The following is a 22,455-nucleotide window of genomic DNA, read 5'->3' on the forward strand; positions in this document are numbered from 1 at the left end:
GTTCCTATTGGACTGGCTCAGAAATGAGTTAAGACCATAACCCAAAAACTGGTAAACAGTTTGGTTCATCATGTTAAACCCAGCACTGAACAGGATGCTAGGTGAACCAACAGAATATGGCCTGTGGGTCACCTGTGGACCACAATCTACTTTCTGCCCACATGACTCAAGGTGACTGAAAGTTCAAACCAGGGTTTAATTCTGGAATCCTGAGTCAGCTCCATCAACCATAAAGCACTATATATTGGTAAGTTAGGCTGTGTTGCCCACACTGGGAAACATGTTTTGTTATGTTAGAGAGTACAGTCTAGTCATGAAGGGGCCAGGAGTTCTGAGCGCTTCTAGCTCATAAGGAAAAAGCAGGATCAAGTTTCGCATTGCCCATCCTCAGCAACAAAACGGATACATTCAGAATGAAAACGGAAGCAGCCTTTTGTTCAAGAAAGCTATGACATACAAAATTAAAATTGATGCAGGTATGATACATTGATTTTGCAGTGAAAAAGCTAGCACAGGCAGTTCTTATAAAAAAAATGGCAAAAGCCTTGCACACTCAGTTCCAGAACAATAATCATAGAGAGAAGCTGTACGGTCAGCAATCTCACATGATGTTATTCTCTTCTGTATTGTACCACTGTAGGCGTCACCTGGGGGACTGACTGAATTATCGTCTCCTCACATTCAAATCCTACATAAACAACATTAGCTATCCTAGAACCTTTTCCTTGGTAATGGTATTGCTATTGCAGAGTGGGAATGTATTAAAAGATAGATTTGAGGGGGACCCCACTAAACTCTGGAAATTAATAAATTGTGGGGTTTTGATTAATTGGGATATGGATGAAAGTACAAAATCCAGAGCTGTGTCAGACAAGGAATCTCAGTGCTGACTTATGCAAACTAGCCTGGCTGGCCTCCTGAAGAGCAAAACTGTTAACATGACAAAAGGTGTTGATGGGCCATCTGAGAGGAATCCTTTGGCCTGGGGAGACTGATGGGGCGGGGGTAACTGGGTGTGAGATGACAGGAAAAGGGAGCCTTTAAGTAACGTGTTCTGGGGAGAAGAAAGAATGGGATCCATCTTGGGCAGGCTGGCTGAAGGCTGGCTGGGACTCCAAGATGGCTTGGACTCCAGGGCTTCACTGTTGTGGGAGACAAGCTCCTTTTGAAATGACCATGCTGTTAGATCTGAATTCCCTCCATGCAGACTGAAGGTGTAAATAGGTGAATAAACCATATTTCTTAAAGCATGACAGTCTCTGTCATGTCTCAATTCTCCAAAGGAACGCAGACCCTGGGTGAGTGCCTGGAACCCCCTGGAATCTGGCAGAGAGTGGGGGGTGGCTTTTGTAACAATATTTTATATCCTCAACTATCATTAGTACAAAGTGGTACATTCTAACAACTACACACACCCAATGGGCCTGCTGATCCTGTAGCTTGGCTCCAGATCTTTCAGTATAGTTATGCAGTCAGCCTGTGGGCATCAAACAGAGTGGCTCTCTTTTAATTAGTGACTTTTATCTCCCTTAAATGTGCGCACATTATTCCCAGCCCAATAAAAACTCCATAAATAATAAACCAGACTTAACCCACCTTGCTTATATGGCAAAGCAAAATTCACACTGTGAGCAGCTTGGCTATACTTGCCTGATGATTAAAGCGGCAACGAAAAGTACTGTAGCAAAGCAGCCCCTCTGACAGTCTGCATTTTTCTTCTGTCTTTGGTGCATTTCCCCACCACAGTTCTCACAGCAACGACACATGCAGAAGCAAAGCCCCACCAGAGGCAGCAACAGAACAAACAGCACTCCCAGAGCAGCAGAGACTATAAAACCGATCTCATAGTAAACTGCCTGCAATGCGGACAGAAACAATAGCAAAAGCAGATATATTATAACTGAGATTCACATTACAGACATAGTTTCAAAACCGAACTCAGACTACATGCTGGAGGAAAAGAATTGTGTGATTAAAGGGGCTGAATGGTGCCTTGACCAACTAAATCAGCACGCTGGATGGAAGTACAACTTTTGCCCAATTGGAGAGGCACTGTGCAGTATTGATCCGGCTTTCTCAGCTAAAGGAACTGACATCATCCCAAGGGGTGAATGATACACAGTCCTGGATGCAGCCCACACTACCGAGGAGAGCCGCAGGAAAACTCTAGCAGCAGCATAATCCCATCCTTGAACTGCAACTGTACAAACTGGAACATGGGGTACTAGAAAATTATTAACTAGGATATCCTGGAGTAGCAAAGAAGAATCCTTCCCATTGTTCTGGAAAATGATAAAAACAATACATTTGTTAGTCCAAGAAAGAAGCGAGCTGGCAGTTTTAATTTGGAGGCCAGGAAGGACACCGCTGCACTAAGTGTCCCGTCCTGTCCCACCCAAAATACACTTTGAAAAGTCGCCTGTGTTAGGAGTTCTTGTAGTGCAGCAAAAAGGAACACAGTCTGGAAAATCCTACATTAAACCAACAGTTCTCAAAAGGAGTCATGCCTAAAGGCTTTCTTGGTTGATACAAGACTATGTGCTTTCTGCACTACCCCCCCCCCCGAGTTTTGCAAGATTTTAAACAGAGGTTGGATGTCCATCTGTCGTGGGTGCTTTAGCTGAGGCTCCTGCATCGCAGAGGGTTGGACTAGATGATGCATGGGTCCCTTTCAACTCTAGGATTCTACTCAAGTTAACACAACTTCACTTATTTTGCCTAATTTATTCTGCTTCCGCTAGTTGTAGCAAGACACACTACGGCGCCATCCTTGACCATTGGCGATCCTAGTCAGCAACCCTCCCCAGGTTATGAGGACCAATGCAAGACATAAAAAGGTAAAGGTAAAGGGATCCCTGACCATTAGATCCAGTTGTGGCCGACTCTGGGGTTGTGGCGCTTATCTTGCTTTATTGGCCGAGGGAGCCGGCGTACAGCTTCCGGGTCATGTGGCCAGCATGACTAAGTTGCTTCTGGCAAAGCAGAGCAGTGCACGGAAACACCATTTACCTTCCCGCCGGAGCGGTACCTATTTATCTACTTGCACTTTGATGTGCTTTCAAACTGCTAGGTTGGCAGGAGCAGGGACCGAGCAACGGGAGCTCACCCCGTCACGGGGATTCGAACCGCCGACCTTCTGCTCGGTGGGTCCTAGGCTCAGTGGTTTAACCCACAGCGCCACCCACGTCCCAATGCAAGACATAGGGCTGGTTTATTTCATACTAGTGAACATTCCCTTGCTCCTTCAAGCCTGTTTCCTCTGAAGCAACCCCACATGCACGCATGTGATTGAGGAATTAATTAACAAAATGTTAAGGGTAAATTAGCTCCAGAAAGGAAAAATGCTGCAGAGCAGAACTGCACACTGAAACCACTCTGGGCTGTTTTCTGACATTCCACACAATTGCAATAATGTACTTCAACATAAACTTAAGCCAACGTGGTTGTTGCAGCCTCTGCAGTTTCCCCCCATATCGGTTCAGGTGTAAATGGATCCACCCACATGGCCCGTTCTTTGGCATTTACCTGCCTTGAGAGGTACACTGCTTATGTGGCATGCAGGTGGCGCTGTGGGTTAAAGCCTCAGCGCCTAGGACTTGCCGATCGAAAGGTCGGCAGTTCGAATCCCTGCGGCGGGGTGCGCTCCCGCTGCTCGGTCCCAGCGCCTGCCAACCTAGCAGTTCGAAAGCACCTCCGGGTGCAAGTAGATAAATAGGGACCGCTTACCAGCGGGAAGGTAAACGGCGTTTCCGTGTGCGGCTCTGGCTCGCCAGAGCAGCGATGTCACGCTGGCCACGTGACCCGGAAGTGTCTCCGGACAGCGCTGGCCCCTGGCCTCTTAAATGAGATGGGCGCACAACCCCAGAGTCTGTCAAGACTGGCCCGTACGGGCAGGGGTACCTTTACCTTTACCTTTAAATACAGGATCCAGATCAGCACTTTTAGAAATAACCTAAAACAGCATGAAAGCAACTGTAGAGGAGCCATACCAGTACAGCTCAGCAGTGCGTGAAGGGATTTCCAAGTAAGAGACAGAAATAGGAAGTCAAGAGTACTGCAGTTTAAGCGCTAGGAATGGAAATATCCCTACAAATAGAAATGCAACCATGAGGAAAGGTAGTTGGATGCCTTGAAGCCAAGCACTGGTGTGCACGTCTTGCACACATAAATAAGAACGCCTGGGAAGAACTTGGGGTCACAGAAGAAACTCATCTTAAGATCAGAAGGGAATAAACTTCACACAACGAAATTAGCTTGGGGAATTCGCAACTGGAAGACGTGATGGTGACCTCTGCCTTAGTAGCTTTATGAAAGGGGCTAGACATTGTTTGCTGTCAGCTATGACAGCACTATACAATTTGTGGGATAACCAGTCTCTTATAACCAACATGCTTACGTCTAAATAATGCATGAAGGAGCTCATACCACAGAGTAAGCTGTCCTGCCCGGTTTAGTGAGGTCACTTCCCCTGGCCTTGGGAGGAAATGAGCAATCAGACCTATTTTTTCAACCTTCAGTCTACCTGACAAGCTCAGCATGTGAGGAGGTCTCAGCTGGTTGCTCCAAGCTCACACTGCATGGCTCTCACAAGCCACTCTTGAGTTCCTATACCAATAATTTAGGACTTTTCACCAATTTAACTAAGTCTAGTTTTACTGCCTGTGCAACTTTCTGAAGCACATCAATCTGACCTTTGAAGAGGGAACCTTGGGAACTCACTTTAAAGGGCCCCTTTACAGTCTATATTTCCACACTTCACTGAATACTTTTTCCTGAATTTTCCTTTTTATATACCTATTTTTCCTTGAACGAGGCAAAACTCAGGATCTTCCATTTCTGGGCAGGAAAGAGCAGGGGGAAGCCAATGACTTCATATGCTACTTGTAGACTTTGTGGAAGCATCAGGCTGGTCACAGCTGAAAACCTTGAAGCTGGTCTAGACCATAGCTGTCAACTTTTCCCTTTTCTTGCGAGGAATCCTATTCGGAAAAAGGGAAACGTTGACAGCTATGGTCTAGACCATGGGTAGGCAAATTAAGGCCCGGGGACAGATCCAGTCCAATCGCCTTCTAAATCTGGCCTGCGGACGGTCCAGGATTCAGTGTGCTTTGACATGAGTAGAATGTGTCCTTTTATTGAAAATGCATCTCTGGGTTATTTGTGGGGCCTGCCTGGTGTTTTTACATGAGTAGAATGTGTGCTTTTATTTAAAATGCATCTCTGGGTTATTTGTGGGGCATAGGAATTCGTTCATACAGTATATATTTTTCAAAATATAGTCCGGCGCCCCACAAGATCTGAGGGACAGTGGACTGGCCCCTTGCTGAAAAAGTTTGCTGACCCCTGGTCTAGACAACGCTTTGATCTAGCAGGAGACCAGCACGTTCTGAAGACCCTTCCTTGATTTTTGATGCCAGCTGGGCAGTGCATTGTCCTGGTGACTATTCTGTGAATCGCTTTAACTGACCAACTTGGAAAATGTTTTTGTTTTGTAGATTAGCTGGCTTCTCTCCCACTGCTATTACACATTTGTGAGTGTCCGCCTATCACAAGCAGGGAGAGAGCAGTTGGACACCTTCCTCCAGGGCTCGTTGCAAGCCAGTTTCCCACCAGCTACATTTACTCATGCTCCAGTTCTACTCCCAGTGAATCTGCTTCAGATCCCCCCATTTCCTCAATGAAAATTGCTCTAAGTGCAAACAACTGCAACACATGGCCATTTATACCAGTGACCTAATTACAGTAACAAGGAGAGTTAAGGATTTTTGTTAGATAGCGGGAAATGGGAATGTTAGGTTCCTTTCGAAAACCACAACAAAATATACCAACTAACCAAATTAACAATTCTGAAAATACTCCACCTAAAATGTTAGAACCCATGATCAGAAGAGATTACATGTTAGTTAAGATAGGCTTGCCATACGTCAGGAAAATTCCTGACATGTCTTAATTTTCAGATCTAAAAATGGCGTCGGGGGGAATTTTGCCGAATTGGTGAAATGCCTGGGAAAACCAGGATGTATGGTATCGCGATGGAAAAAGCAGCAGAAACAGTTCCGAAAGCTTAAAATCACTATGGGGGGGTAGGTTTCCCCCCAAAAGCTCAACAATTTGGGTTTGTCGTCCCCCCCAATTTTGGTGGTCTCCTAAAAAAAAGCTCAACACCTGCGGGTGTCAGGAATTTTACTTTTTGAAATATGGCAACCCTAGTTGAGAATATATATATTTCCAAACAAAGTGTGCATTGGAAACAATAAGAGGTTTTACCTGAAGCGTGAGGACAACATTTTCTGGCTGTGGAAGTCAAGGCAGATGGAAAGTATATATGATGCGGAGGCAGCATGCATAAAAAGAATGTAGGTGAGCAATAAATTAAGCACCCAAAGATAATGTTTACGATGCCCATCAAAGTAAAAAAACAATACACAAGGTCAGTGAGCAGTTTAGCACATCAGGTATTCACACACAAAACCATGATGCAGTGTAGTTCCAGAGGCATCTTGCCAATTTTGCAAAATCAAATGGTTCAGGATTTTCAAGGCTTTTACTTATTTGTATTCAATTTACACTTTGTATTCTGTCAAAGAGGGCCAGATGCAGAACAGCTAGCATTTTCTTCCCAATTCCTCCGACCTGAACACTACAAAACAACTCATTTCTATACTGTTTGGACTACTGTTTTCCATCACAAAAGTGGTGGAATTTATTTATTTTTACACCCTGGAGAATGTTACACTTAAGTCTGCAACCCTAACCCCATTTATCTGGGAGTAAGTCCCACTGAATTCAACAGGACTTGCTTCTGAATAAACATGGTTAAGTAAGAAGTGTTGTTTACCACCTTTAAAACTGCACAACCTTATCTAGGGAATTGAGTTCCCTGTGGTATTTAATCGAAGCAGCTGGGCAAATGGAGCAGCAAACTGCTGTTTGCCTCAAACCAGGGAAGGAATCACCTTGCATGAGGGGAGGTGTTAAATAGGAGGAAGAGTCAGAATTTGAAGTGAGGGTGATGTTCAGCTGTGCAAGCAGCATGCTAAAGGTAAAGGTAAAGGTAAAGGTACCCCTGCCCGTACGGGCCAGTCTTGACAGACTCTGGGGTTGTGCGCCCATCTCACTTAAGAGGCCAGGGGCCAGCGCTGTCCGGAGACACTTCCGGGTCACGTGGCCAGCGTGACATCGCTGCTCTGGCGAGCCAGAACCGCACACGGAAACGCCGTTTACCTTCTCGCTGGTAAGCGGTCCCTATTTATCTACTTGCACCCGGGGGTGCTTTCGAACTGCTAGGTTGGCAGGCGCTGGGACCGAGCAGCGGGAGCGCACCCCGCCGCAGGGATTCGAACCGCCGACCTTTCGATCGGCAAGTCCTAGGCGCTGAGGCTTTAACCCACAGCGCCACCTGGCCCGCCAAGCAGCATGCTACACACACACAAAAGCACATGTGCACAGGTCTTGATGTTCTGAGAAAGTCACTCTTTATCAAGGGCATGTTTTGTGTTTTACCCTATTGTCTGGCTTGGGAAAATCTCCCCCTTCCCTTCCCAGTCGCGGTGGTAGTGATGAAGGCACAAAGGGTGATTTGTCCCCTTCTGTCTCTGGAATAGTGCACCAGGGCACGAAGTCTGGACACTAAGGCACATGTTGCTCTTCTGTGATTCCTTGAGTTTTAAGCCGCACAGCACTGAAACCCAGTGCATCAGGAAAAAAGGAAAAACTGGAGCAAAGAGACAAACTTTCCTCCTCTATTTGTTTATCCAAGCTAGGGAGAATTCAATGACTTCACAAGCCCGCTTATCATTTAATGCAGGCTTTTATAAATTTCTGAAGTCTGTATGAAGCCTGGGCTTGGGGAAACTTCCAATAATGGTTTCTTTTCCACAAAGCACATCCACACAGGAGACATGTATATTATAGCTATTTGCAGCAGCGTACACTGTAATGGGACAGAGATTCTTACCTGACTTTGTGATAGGAATTTTGAGGTCTTAGATATATGTTAAATGTTCATAAGTGTACCAACCAAGCACGTACATAGATCAGCACAGGAAGACCAACCTGGAACCATTTTGATTCCTAAACTGAGTAAATGTTTTCTCTACAAGGTCAAAATGGGAAACCTCCCCATTGTCTCTTTCCTCACAAATCCTGCCTTAAGGACACATTTAAGATATGATTAGGGTGTGAGCCTGTGACCTGACCCGGGAACTAAGTATTTATCACTACAAAAGAATGGCCAGGCTCTCCAGGCAATCCAATCAAGTAACCTGCCAGACAGGAGATAAACAACAACAGGAGAAAAACAATATTCAAATTTCTATTCTGGACCACCTTTTCTGTGATGTAGGTGTGATGTATCTGAGGGGTAGTCTTAGGTTACACGCCTTCTGTGATGTATGTATAATGTTTCTGGGGGTGGTCTTGATCTACAGGATATGAATTTCAAAACTCTTTATAAGGCCTTGCACACCATTTTTCTAGGTCCCACCTCTCTCCTGCGTGTGAGGGGAGCACCCTGTTGCAACAGTTCAATAAAGATCAGACTTACTAGCTGCTTTGCTTCTTAATATTCTCTGGTTGGCCTCTGTTATCTTCTCCTACCAATAGGGAACCTATGTAAGGACTCTATATGGGCTTTTGGATATCCCATAAGGGAAAAGGGCAACTTTCAAGCAGGTGAGCCACTGGTGCTTACTGGGAGAGGCAGCGGCAAGCCAGTGGTCAGCATGGTGCAAACACAGCAGCAGGGCCAATCTGGTGCTCCTGATGGCATGTTGATACTGCGTCAGCCTGCCCACCACCTTGCGTCTCTTGGTAAGCAGCAGCAACTCATTTGCCTGGAGGTCAGGTAAGCCTCTCTGTCCCACTGCACTGCTTGCTACTGGCCAGTTGTACAAACCCCAATGCAATTTGAGCAAAGAGTTCATCAGGAGATAGACTGTCCAAAGAAGGAGAAATCTAGGTCTGCCATACGTCTGGACATTACCGGGATTTCAAAGGTGGAATTGATGTCCAGTGGGGATTTCCAAAAGGGGGTGCTTTGTCCTGGCAAGTCAATTGAAAGTTCACCTTTTTTTTGCATATATTTTTTTTAAGAAGCTCCTGGTTTATACTTTTTGAAATACGGCAACCTGAAGGAATCACAACTATTACTATTTCCTACCTACAAAACTTTTCATAAGGAGCCCATGATTTACTGGCTCCAACACTGATGGTTAAAAACACCTGAATGATGCCATCATTTATACAACCAGCATTATGAAGTTCAAGTGATTTTCTCTCTTTGTTTTGCATTTCACAATTCGAGTTTCCTTCTTTCCAAAATAACAAAAAAAAGCCCTCAAAGGTTTGCAAGCTGCAGCCACTCCTCGTGACCATGCCTTTCTGCAGTCAGAATTACTATGTTCTGATTGGTCAGAATGGGTGAATACATCCACAGCTGTGGGCTTCCAAAATTACAGGTAGTTTTTCACCCGAAACAGGCACTTAAATGCTCTTTGAAAAGGTAAAAGGACTGGTTCAGTTCAGAAGTCACTGTGCCAATCAAAAACCATGGTTTAGCAATCAGAATCACCTCTGTGTGCACCTCCCCTCCCTACCGCCATGTGAGATAACCATAGTTTGCTGCGAAGGCAAAATTGAACAAACAATGGTTTGCTAGCTAAAGACTGCCTACAAACCAAAAACTGAAGGAGGTGCATAAACCCACAGCACTTATTCCAATCACCAAGTTAGAATCAACTAATCTTTTAAATAAATTTACGCCAGTGGGCTTTCAAGATTTCCGCCTTTAGGGAACACTTTCTACAGTCTTCCATTCCAACCCTGCATATTGCAAAGGATGCAGGAATAGGTTTTAGAGTGTTAAACCTCAGTGTCACCCTTCATGAACTGACCATGCACTTGGGAACACACCGAGTAGCCAGTAATCACAGGGAAAGATTGAAAGTAGTGGGCAAGCTGTCTTTCAAAGACAGTCATCTACCCTTCCTGAATGTATAATCAAGAAATACAGTTTGAAAGCCATTCAGTGAAGTTCATCCTATCTTTGCCTGTGCCTATGGCACACACCCCTCCCCCCTACTTGGAAGATGGCCCCTGAAAAGGAGTAGTTATTTTAAAATGGGAAGTGCAGTGTGCAGTGTGTGTCTTTTGGAGTTGATAATGCAATGGGGAACAAGATATGGACCAATATCAGATGCTTAATAACCACTCTCCAGAATTGGAAGACATGGGCTACATAAATAAAATCTACGCTACGAAGGGAAATACTAACGTGTTCATATATTTCGGTTTGCCTAAAAATCTTTACTCATCAGTATCTTAATCAGCCATTCAGATGAAAGATCACAGAAAACCCTATGCAAAAGAAGCAAGCGTTTCTATTTACACTGATCAAAAATATCCCCCAAAATCTTCTTGGAAAATATTTGATGCAGAAGCTAAGCAAAATGAAACCTTATCATGCAGTTTTGACACACTTGCATCTGGAAACTTTCTATTTAAAAGATAAACAAGAAGCAGATGTGGCAAAGTTAACATACTGTGCTCTGTTGTTGTTGTTGTTGTTAAAAAGATCAGCTCCACAAATACAGACACACAGTCATGTGCAAACCATAATAAATACACATGAAAGAGTTACCTTTTGATAATCACCAGGGTTTTTGCCAAACGATTGCTGTGCTAGTTTTTTGATAAGATCTGAAAAAAAGCAAGAATACTTCCAAATTATAGAGAACAAACTTAAGATTTTTGTAAATATAAAAACCATTCAAACAAAATATGCTGATCAAATATCATTGGTGGTTATTGATGAAATACAAGAGTCTCTGTTTACATATGCAGTTTTACACTTGGAGACATAGGGAAATAAGTTTTGCTAAAATGTTTAGAGGTCAAAGCTAAGCATTTTATGGGACGTGTTACCCAGCCTTTATCAGTCGGACTTTGTCGAAATTTGGGAGGTGGTCTTTCTAGAGAAACTCCCTATTTAAAGCAGAAAATGAAGTGCTAGAGTGGACTGTACCACTCTGACCATAGAGATGAGTGTCGTATTTCTGAAATATATACATAGGCATTATTTATTTATTATTTATTTATTCCATTTATAGGTTATGCTAAGAGATAGTGACTGGCCCAAGGTGCATACACATACACTGGAAGAAAGAATTAAAATATCATGGAGATAAACTGTGGCTCAACTCACTCCCTGTTATGCCAGTCTCTATTTGCAGGGAGGCCTTTTGCTACTTGGAGAGCATTCAAAAATATGATAAGCTCCTGACATCTGGAATGGTACAATCCTTTTTATCACTTCACTTTAGGATTTTACCAGCTCATTTTGTCACATATGTAGGCCAGGTCTAAGTGACTAGATGCTGACTAACCTGAATAATCAACTAAGTTCATACCCATCGCAACTGATCCAAACGTAATCCCTACAGTTTGGCTAGTACAAAGATTCAGCCCAACTTTTATAATTGTTGATGGCATTAAGAGCTCTTTAGCTATTGCAAGCACAGTTTTCAATGTCAGCTAATCAAGAGATTGAGATGAAAAGTGCTGTATTTTTCGCTCCATAAGATGCACCTGGCCATAAGATGCACCTAGCTTTTAGAGGAGGAAAGGGGGAAAGCCCCGTTTTTGGGAGATCAACTCACAGTTGTGCAGCTTCTTTTGCAAAGGGGACAAGTCCCATTTTTTTTTGAGGATCAGCTCAAAGTTGTTGAGCTAACTTTGCAAAGGGAAAAAAATCCTGTTTTTATGGGGTTCAACTCACAGTTCTGCAACTTCTTTAGGAAAGGAAAGGGAGCCGTTTCTACAGTTTCCAGACAGATAATCTAATCAGCCAGTCACATGTCGCGGGGGAAACAAACAGCCTCCATCTGCAGAACATTTAACAATGGAGGCCTGGGCAAGGAGGCGGGGCTGGAAAGGGAGCCAGCAAGTGACCACGCATTTGCTCCATAAGATGCATAGACATTTCCCCTTACTTTTTAGGAGGAAAAAGGTGTCTTATGGAGCGAAAAATATGGTAAATTAATGAAACAGAATTTTTTTGAATTTGCTAATAGGACCATAAATAATATTGTAGATGAGGATAAGCATTTGACTTGCCCAAAAGAGATAAGAAAAGCATTTGAATTTTTTTATACTTCATTATATCATTGCGAAAAGGAGGACTTTAAGAAAATGGACTCTTATTAAGGTAATTGTAATATATCCTGAGCATCTAAGAAAATTCAGCAGATTTTGAATGCATCCATATAGATATTTGAATTGCAAATGGCAATAAACCGAATGAAGATGGGAAAAGCACCGGGGCCAGATGAACTTATTGCAATTTATTATAAAAAGTTTTAGGATGCACTTATTGAACCACTTAAGGACACCTTGAACAGAATTGATCCCCACACAAGAAAGTGATTTAACAAAGAGAAAAAATTATAGACCTATTTCATTACTGAATTGTGACTACAAACTATTTGCTACAATCTTGGCTTAAAGATTGAAAAGGCCACTGACTGACTCAGTCCACAGAGACCAGTGTGGATTTTTACCAGGCCAACAAATGAAAGACAATATGAGAAATATAATCAATTTAACAGAGTACCTGGAAGTAAAAAAAAGAAAAACGGACTACATTAATCTTCCTAGATGTGGAGAAAGCTTTTGACAATATTTCATGGTCATTTATGATTAAGGTTTTAGAGAAAATGGAAATAGGTAATTCTTTCCTAGCAGGAATTAAAGCAATCTATACCGATCATTCTGCAAATATATTAGTAAACAATATTCTTTCAGACAAACGCCAAATAGAAAAAGCAATGAGACAAGGCTGTCCCTTATCTCCACTGTTGTTTATTATAACATTAGAAATACTGCTTCAGAATATAAGGAGAAATGGGGAAATTAAAGGTATTGAGGTGGGACACAGAGTCTATAAATTAAGGGCATTTGCTGACGTGTTGTGGGGACTGTGGTGTTGACCCTGGAACAACCTTTGGAGAACGTTCCCAAAGCATTAGAAGAAATTAAAAGGTTTGGAGAAGTGGTGGGTTTCAAAATAAACTCAGATTAAAACAAAATGTTGGTTAAATACATGGATGAACAGTCAAATTTTTTTTAGAAAGCATGTCTGGTTTAAAAATAGGCAAAAGAAGTTAAGTATTTGGGAATTTGGCTGACAGTAAGAAATCTCAACCTATTTGAAAAGAATTATATTAAATTGTGGGAAAAGGTTAAGAAAGAGTTGCAGATATAGGGGAGAATGAAACTCTCCCTGTTAGGTAGAATTTCAGCCATTTAAATGAATATACTCCCTAAAATACTGTTTTTATTCCAATCAATCCTGATTGTAAATAATTCAAACTGCTTCAAGGAATGGAAAAAAATATATTTCTAAATTCATCTGGCGGGGAAAAAAGCCAAGAATTAAATATAAAATTCTGATAGATACAAAAGACAGAGGAGGCCAGATTTGCAATTGCATTATGAGGCAGCTTGTTTGTGTTGGTTAAAAGAATGGATTGTATTGGACAATGCAGACATTTTAGATTTAGAAGGTCATAATTTTAAATTTGGCTGGCATGCATATCTTTGGTATGGGAAGGCTAAAATGTATAAGTTACATGAACCTCATTCTTAGGAAGAATTGGTATAGCGTCTGGGAGACTCTATACAGCTGGGAGACAGTATATAACTGAAAACGCTGGCCGCACTAAGATAAATTCAACAGAATAAATAATTTGTGATTGATGCTTATAATGGGAAAAGGGGGCTGCTCGTGCGTAAGCGTTTAAGTCCTCCAAGCTTTACCATCAGTTCCTAAACTTTCCCAGTCCGAGGAGCATGGCTACCTCAATCGCTGGCAGAATCCGTCAGTGGGCGCTTCCGGAATTTACGCCAACATAAGAGTTCCTTGACGGAAACTCTCCTTCTGGATTCTCTGCATGACAGTTTCCTCCGCGGAGTGGGCGTCCCCAGCGGAGGTCCTGAGCCCTCCCCGCTGTTCTCACTGGAAACATCTTGGAGTCATTCCTCCGATTGAGTTTCTGCAGGAACTCTCCCTCTCCCCCTACTGGTTCCTTCCTCCGCACCCGAAGCTCTCCTAGCCTCCTTGAGCCCTTCCACCACCTGACTCTCCGATGGCAGTTCCCTGACAATGCTAAAGTGGAAAACTGATTTGAATGGTTATAGTAAAATATTCAGGAATGTATGATATGTAAAACAAACCATGGAAGGAGAAGAAGGAAAGTCACTGGATCCTTTAAAGTTTGTAAAATGTTTATTTTGAAATGTAAAACAGAAAACTTAATAAAATTATTATTATTATTAAAAAGAGCTCTTCCCATTGCCCCAAAGTAGAAGTCAATACTGACCACTTGACTGGGTGATAATAATAGAAGCTAGATATATACACGTAGCAGAATGAGGTGGAAGAAACCCTGTGGAATGAGCTGGAATGAGTAGAAGACTACGTTTCTGAATGGCCGTAAACATGAAAAGAGACTCTCTGAAATGACTATCTCAGAGAGAGAAATGCTTAAAATGTCTCCCTGTTAAGCTACTTTTCTCCTAGCAGGGTGTTTATACGGAGAGTATTATAACCCTCCACCTGCAGTCTACTTACTATCTCATTCTATCTATCTATCTATCTATCTATCTATCTATCTATCTATCTATATCTATCATCTATATCTATCTATCTATCTATCTATCTATCATCTATCTATCTATCATCTATATCTATCTATCTATCTATCTATCTATCTATCTATCTATCTATCTATCTATATCTATCTATCTATCTCTATCTATCTATCTATCTATCTATCTATCTATCTATCATCTATCTATCTATCATCTATCATCTATCTATCTATCATCTATCTATCTATCTATCTATCTATCTATCTATCTATCTATCTATCTATCTCTATCTATCTATCTATCTATCTATCTATCTATCTATCTATCTAATCTATCTATCTATCATCTATCTATATCTATCTATCATCTATCTATCTATCTATCTATCTATCTATCTATATCTATCTATCTATCTATCTATCTATCTATCTATCTATCTATCTAATCTATCATCTATTACTATCTCACTTTGCTATGTGCAAAAACCAGGTGAGAACCAGGTCTGTCGGAAAAGCTGGAAACCAAAAATGGCTTTATTGTGAGGACGGTGACATCATATATTTACTAATTAACTAAATTACTTTTGCTCTATGCCACAGCAGATGTAGGAGCTCGTTTTGAAAGACTAATAACCCAAGGCTTTGACACAGCACATGTTCTTATAACAGAGGTTAAAAGGGATTTATCTTCCAAAGCTTACTGGAAGGACTAATTACATTAATTCTTTACCCAGTTGCTTTCCTGGTATCCTTGCTTTTTCAAGGATGCCATCTGCCTGATCAGATACATTGCTCCCAATGAAGTACTGATACTTTTTGAATACATATATGCATACATGTGTGTGAATCGCTTTGATAATGTGCTAAAGAAAACTTTATCTGAACTAACAATTGCACTCAGTGTTCGAACACTCAGAAGAACTGGGACATCAAGAAATTAAAAAAAGTTTGCGCTGCCACACCACATCGCTCACAGACTAAGAGATAGGAAGAAAGAGCAAAGGCTTAGCAATAATCTCTCGAGACATTAAGCAGCAACAAAAAAATTGGTTTGTCATTCCTCTGCCAAAAGAGCTTTGCAGGAATGGATGACAGGTAAACAGTTTAGCTAATAAACAATGTCTTCTCAGGGTATACAAATTCTCCCATCTGGATGTGCCATGGGCTTACATCAGCAAAGAAGCTTTTTTAAACCCCTCTTGCCCTGGAGTTTAAGGTTACGTCACAGGATCCTCCATTCCAAGATACTTCTAAGCTGGGGGTGGGGAAGAAACATTAAGCTGCACTATACTTTTGATACTCATGGACCAGAGGAAACTGGCCAGGATGACAAGAAACTATGAATAAGGGTTAAAAATAAAAAATAAAAGTAGCAACCATCTTAGCATTTAGGCAGTACTGGGTAGGCAAACTAAGGCCCGGGGGCAAATCCAGCCCAATCGCCTTTTAAATCCGGACTGTCTGGCATGTTTTTACATGAGTAAAATGTGGTGTAGTGGTTAAGAGCGGTGGACTCGTAATCTGGTGAACCGGGTTCGCTTCCCCGCTCTTCCACCTGCAGCTTCTGGGTGACCTTGGGCTAGTCACACTTCTCTGAAGTCTCTCAGCCCCACTCACCTCACAGAGTGTTTGTTGTGGGGGAGGAAGGGAAAGGAGAATGTTAGCCACTTGGAGACTCCTTCGGGGAGTGCTAAAGCGGGATATCAAATCCAAACTCCTCCTCCTCCTCCTCCTCCTCCTCCTCTTCTTCTTCTTCTTCTTCTTCTTCTTCTTCTTCTTCTTCTTCTTCTTTTATTTAAAATGCATCTCTGGGTTATTTGTGGGGCCTGCCTGGTGTTTTTACATGAGTAGAATGTGTGCTTTTATTGAAAATGCGTCTCTGGGTTATTTGTGGGGCATAGGAATTCGTTCCATTTTTCCCCCCTTTCAAAATATAGTCTGCCCCCCCCCACAAGGTCTGAGGGACAGTGGACCGGTCCCCTGCTCAGAAAGTTTGCTGACCCCTGGTTTAGAGTGTTTGGAGCATTTCCTATACATAGTCATTCTTACAAGGGTAGGCCAGTAAATATGGACCTGAAATTGCACACTCAAACTTATCAGGAAGAACTGGAAACTTCAAACAACTCACTACTGTGAAAGCAAGAATCCAGGATAAACAAGACCTTTGAATGCTCATGAGCACAGCCTCAAGTCATCGGGAGTACTGGACAGCCCATAATCCTGCAGAGCCTTTTGCCTTTATAACTGAAAATTTCAAAAGGCTTGGGAAAAGGTCCAGTTCATATATTGAATATGGCGCCGTGGTGTAAATCACTTAGCCTAGGGCTTGCCGATCAGAAGGTCGGCGGTTTGAATCCCCGCAACGGGGTGAGCTCCCGTTGCTCGGTCCCTGCTCCTGCCAACCTAGCAGTTCGAAAGCACGTCAAAGTGCAAGTAGATAAATAGGTATCGCTCTGGCGGGAAGGTAAACAGTGTTTCCGTGTGCTGCTCTAGTTTGCCAGAAGCGGCTTAGTCATGCTGTCCACATAACCCGGAAAAACTGCAGACAAACGTCGTCTCCCTCAGCCAGTAAAGCGAGATGAGCGCAGCAACCCCAGAGTCGTTCACGACGACTTAATTGTCAGGGGTCCTTTCCCTTTTTACATATCTAACATTTGTATAAAATGGCAAACCTGTTGGATACTTGAGCATAATTGGGATACATCAGGATTGCTTTCAGCTCCTTGATGAGCATACGCTCCATGACAAACCAATAACGTGTGAAACAGCCAATAGAGTGTCTGCACTTTAAATTTTGCCAACTTCTTTCTCACTTACATGATAAAATTAAATTGCGAATGTAACTTCAGGTGAGGGTTCACATTGAGTTGAACAGTACTTTATGCAGATAATCCTCTGCAAGTAGAAAGCTACCACATGGAGAAGAATTAGAAAACAGATCTCTTCTTAACATGCTAACTTCTCTGGGTGTGGGCAAATGTTTTTGCACATAGGGTAACCATCTCAGGCCTTGAACACATCCAAGCCTATTATCCTCCCACATTTCTTCCATGAGGCCTCTCCCTTCACTGATATGCAATATTTATATACCACATCTCAATAAAAAGTTATCAAAGCAATTTGCAGAACAAAAGGGGAACTTGCAAATATGTTTCAGGTTGGTACTAAAGGAATATAGCACAGCTACAAAATTGGGGGGGGGGGAGACTGCTTCAAATGATTCAGCATTTTACTTTGATTGAAAGACATAATATCTGCCCGATATTGGGAGGGGCGCCTTGTCATATGTGTGATGTCACACGTGTGATGTCATATGCGTCAGGCCCAGTGGGGCCTGCCACCAGAGGGAAGCCCAGTCCCTCCAAGATGGGGGGGGGCGCTCTGCCCCATCCCCACGTACTTTGAGGGGGCTGAGGTGTCATAGAGCTGGCACTTATGTGGAAAGACAAAGCTTTTCTGCCTGCCTGCCCCCATTAACCAGGTTATTTTTCCACTGCTACTGAAACTGAGAACAGACAGACAAAGCTTGTCCCAGTACTGTGGACGCTTGGGTTGCGAACGTGATCCGTGCGGGATGCACGTTCGCAACCCGCAGTGTTCACAACCCACAGCGGCACGTCTGCGCACACGCGGGTTGCGATTCGGCGCTTCTGTGCATGCATGACAGCCGAAACCCGGAAATAACTTGTTCTGGTACTTCCGGGTTTTGGCAGTCCATAACCCGAAAAAACACAACCTGAAGAATCTGTAACCCGAGGTATGACTGTATTCTACAATAGGCTTGCTTAGCTAAAATTAAGTATAGCATTAAATACAAGGTCCTTACAATCCTCTTTTTCAAGCGTTATTTTGAAGAAGACAGCCAACACATATTTAGAAATAGCCACTTCATATTGTTTACACTTCTATATGTTTTCCCCATCATTATATTTTGCTTATCATGGCTATCCAAAGTTTGTTCTGCAAGCCACCATCTGGTAGGGATTTGCAATAGATTAAGGGCAAGAGTTCAGATAAGGGTGCCACTCAGGATGCCCAGTCTCAACTGGTTAAACTTTCAAAAAGCATATTTTTCACTTTTCATTGCCCTGGATTCTCTCTCCAGAACCATAAAACGATTTTTAATTCAGCAGTTCCCCACCCTCCCGATAAACTAAAACTCAATTCTGTCAAAATAGAGGTTTGTGTGTGGTGGTTACTCTCATTCAAGAAGATGGGGATGAACTATTCTGGATACGTTTGCATTTTCCCGAAAGCAGGAGTGGCCAATTCAATGCCCACAGGCCACATCTAGCCCCCCAAGTGATTTCCAGCAACCCCAAAGCCTCCCAGAAATTTGGCTGCTGTGTCCCACTTAAAACAATGCCAAGCAGGTGGTGATGTTGGAGCCCCATCACCATGCTGATGAGAGCAGAGAGGTGTCCATCTCTTTGCTCAGGCTAGAACTTCATGGCCTTCAGAGGTGTGACTCCAGCTTGAGACAGTATAATTTGGTACATAGGGCAGTACCAGTTAACGGCTTTGAAGCCGTGGGCCCACTGGACTCTACCCACCCTGGGCACATGTTTCAGGATCGGGAGAGGTCAGTGAGGCATGCTTCAGGCGGCGGGCCACCCAGTTGCTGGCCAATGCCAGGTGGGAAAGGACTTCACCCCTTTGGTGTTCTACCTTCTGGAAGTCATTAGGGGGCAGAGGCTGAAGATCAATAGGGGAAGGAGCAGGGAAGTGGAGATCTCCCGAGGTGACAGACTGGGAGACGGGAATCGGCTCCCTTGAGAACTGGAGGCGCCTGTCATTTTGTGGGGGGAGGGTGTGATTAAGGTATGATTACCAGATGTCCCCATTTCCCGGGGACAGTCCCCGGATTTACAAATCCGTCCCCGGAATGTCCCCAGATTTCATTTAATGTCCCCGGATTTATATTTTAAGTGTGGCAGATTTATTAGTAGGGAATGAATGATGCGTGATTGGTTCAACGGCATAAGAGTGCCACGGCAGCGAGCAGCTCCTGAATCCAGCCAGAGCCAACTGCGCTACCAGGCTGGCTGCTGAGACTGCCACTGCCACAGGGGAACCGGGAACGCCTGGCGCATCAACTGGGGGAACCGCTGACACCCCCCCATGACCCAAATCGAGCCAGGAGAGAGAGCGCCCGGCCACCCGGCTGACTGCCCAGTGGTGCTCCAGGACCAGTAAAAACCCCGGAGCTGATGCAGGGAGGAGGAGAAGGAAGAGAGAGAAAGAGGAAGGAGAAAAAAGAGGGGAGCCCCAACCTTGCCGCATCGCCACCACTGAGGAGAGGTAGGAGAGCACCGGGAAGGCAAGGACATGTGGCCGAGCCCAGACCTGACCCAAACCTACTCCATGGTGGCTAGCACTCCAAGAGAGCAGGATGGCACCCAGAGGAGACCACAGAAGAGATATTACTTTTTTATAAAATATTTTTTTTTCCTCTTAAAAAAAAAAGCATCCCTGGATTCATTGGGAAAAAATCTGGTAACCTTAGATTAAGGGCTAATCTTGTATACAGAGAGGTATGTGCATTTTGCATGTGGTTTCTGCTGCTGATGTTGCTTATGCTGCTGCCTGTTTTTCTCCCCCCCCCCCTTTATTTTTCGTAATGCTGCAGCAGTTTTATATTTTAACCAGGCCTTTGGTTGATCTGATTGACATCCTAAACCCTTTTAAAATGTGGCTCTGTTTTTTTTGGGGGGGTGTTATTGTTTTTATTTTGATTATATATATTGTGGTTTTTATGTTGATCTTTTCTGTGAACTGTCCTGAGACCTCTGGGTGTAGGGCGGTATATAAATTCAATAAATAATAATAATAATGTTTTATAGCTGTACCTGAGATGAATATATAATAACTGACTCCTGTATTCCACAGAAGATTAAGGTAACATGCCACTGTTTCTCATTACGTGCTATCTTACACAGTTGGACCTTGGTTCTTGAACGCCTTGGTACTCAGACGTTTTGGCTCCTGAACACGGCAAATCTGGAAGTGAGTGTTCAGGTTTGCAAACGTTTTTCGGAAGCCAAATGTCTCACGCAGCTTACACGGCTCACGATTGGCTGCAGGAAGCTCCTTCAGTCAATCGGAAGCCGTGCCTTGGTTTTCGAACGGTTCTGGGAGTCGAACGGACTTCCAGAATGGATTGAGTTTGACAACCAAGGTACGACTGTATTATGTATTACTATGCATTGCATATTATTGTGAACTCCATTGATACAACTGTTTTTTTTTTTAAAAAAAATGCAGTGGTACCTCAGGTTAAGTACTTAATTCGTTGCGGAGGTCCGTTCTTAGCCTGAAACTGTTCTTAACCTGAAGCACCACTTTAGCTAATGCGGCCTCCCACTGCCGCCACTGCGTGATTTCTGTTCTCATCCTGAAGCAAAATTCTTAACCCGAGGTACTATTTCTGGGTTAGCAGAGTCTGTAACCTGAATATATATATATTTATACATATTCTATAAAGCACCTTGCAACTTTTTGATTAAGGCTGGTACAGTAGGCTCGTAATTTATGTGAGGGTTATATTCTGGGGATCACGGCTAAACCCAAAATCATAGTCAAAACCCATTGGGTTCCATGGTGGGTAGGATTGCTAACGCCAATTTTCCTAGAACCGACCCCTTTCTGCCCCCCCTTTTCATCACTTTTATTTTTTTGCCACGTGCGCAAAGCTGAATGTGCACAAATTAAATGTGCGCAAGTTGCGAGCTTATTGTATATAAATGTCAAGAGAGAGAGAGAGAGAGAGAGAAGGACAAAAATCTCAAACTGCACTCAATATATTTCAAGTGAGACCTTGAACGTGCTGAATTTAAGTTTTCTATTTCCATTGGTAGAACAGGAGATTCTTCATCTCAAGGTCGTGAGTTCAAGCCCCACGTTGGGCAAAAGATTTCTGCATTGCAGGGGGTTGGACTAGATGATCCTTGGGCAGTGGCGAAGCTGAATGCTCCCCTACCGGGGGCGGAGAGGAGGGGGGGTGTAGCTGGCACTCCGCGGGGTGTGGTGCATGCCCTGGGGGTGTGGAACGCTGCCCACAGGGGCATGGCACACGTTCTGGGGGCATGATGCACTGTCTGTAGGGACGTGGCGTCTGGCAAGTGGGGGGGTGCACGGTTCGTGTCCAGGGGGGCCGCCACGATAGTACCCTACCAGAATAGTGGTGCCGGAGGCGGTCTGCTCCCTCCGCACCCCAGTTCCTCCTCCAGTGCCCTTGGCATCCCTTCCAACTCCACAATTCTATGATTCAATGATTCTAAGTTTCAGATATGATATATCTATTAATATAACCCAAAGCAACACCGGCGATTTTTGCCCTGGCAACGCAGGTTCACATTTAAATTTTGCCATTCGGAATGGCAACAAAGGTTTGACAAGTACCGTATTTTTCGCTCTATAAGACGCACCAGACCATAAGACGCACCTAGTTTTTGGAGGAGGAAAACAAGAAAAAAATATTCTGAATCCCAGAAGCCAGAACAGCAAGAGGGATCGCTGCGCAGCAAAAGCAGCAATCCCTCTTGCTATTCTGGCTTCTGGGATAGCTGTGTATCCTGCATTCGCTCCATAAGACACACACCACATATTTCCCTTTACCTTTTAGGAGGGAAATGGTGTGTCTTACAGAACGAAAAATACGGTACTTTTAATGAATATGGATTGGATGCATGCATGCATTTTGCCAGTTGTTTATATCCAATTTAAGCACGTCTGAGGTCAAGAGCACTCTCACCTATTCAATGCCCCAACATTAAGAATACTCCTGGCAGGCCCCTAGTATCCTCCA

At 43.4% G+C, this 22,455-nt stretch overlaps 1 protein-coding gene across 7 annotated transcripts in view; it reads right to left on the reverse strand.

The window, feature by feature from the left end:
- Positions 1-22,455, reverse strand: part of PROM1 (prominin 1) — a 116,187-nt gene that overhangs the window by 52,221 nt on the left and 41,511 nt on the right. For 5 of the 7 annotated variants that reach the window (XM_083698212.1, XM_083698215.1, XM_083698210.1 and 2 more), the window contains 3 exons: positions 10,640-10,698; positions 6,268-6,294; positions 1,651-1,856 (listed from right to left, as the gene is read on the reverse strand). In XM_083698212.1, coding sequence (XP_083554338.1) covers positions 1,651-1,856; positions 6,268-6,294; positions 10,640-10,698 — 292 coding nt within the window. The remainder of the gene's footprint in view (positions 1-1,650; positions 1,857-6,267; positions 6,295-10,639; positions 10,699-22,455) is intronic. The other 2 variants (XM_083698216.1, XM_083698213.1) reach the window with 1 other exon arrangement.

The sequence above is a fragment of the Podarcis gaigeae genome, assembly GCF_964106915.1.
Source record: "Podarcis gaigeae genome assembly, chromosome: 9".
NCBI lineage: Eukaryota > Metazoa > Chordata > Lepidosauria > Squamata > Lacertidae > Podarcis > Podarcis gaigeae.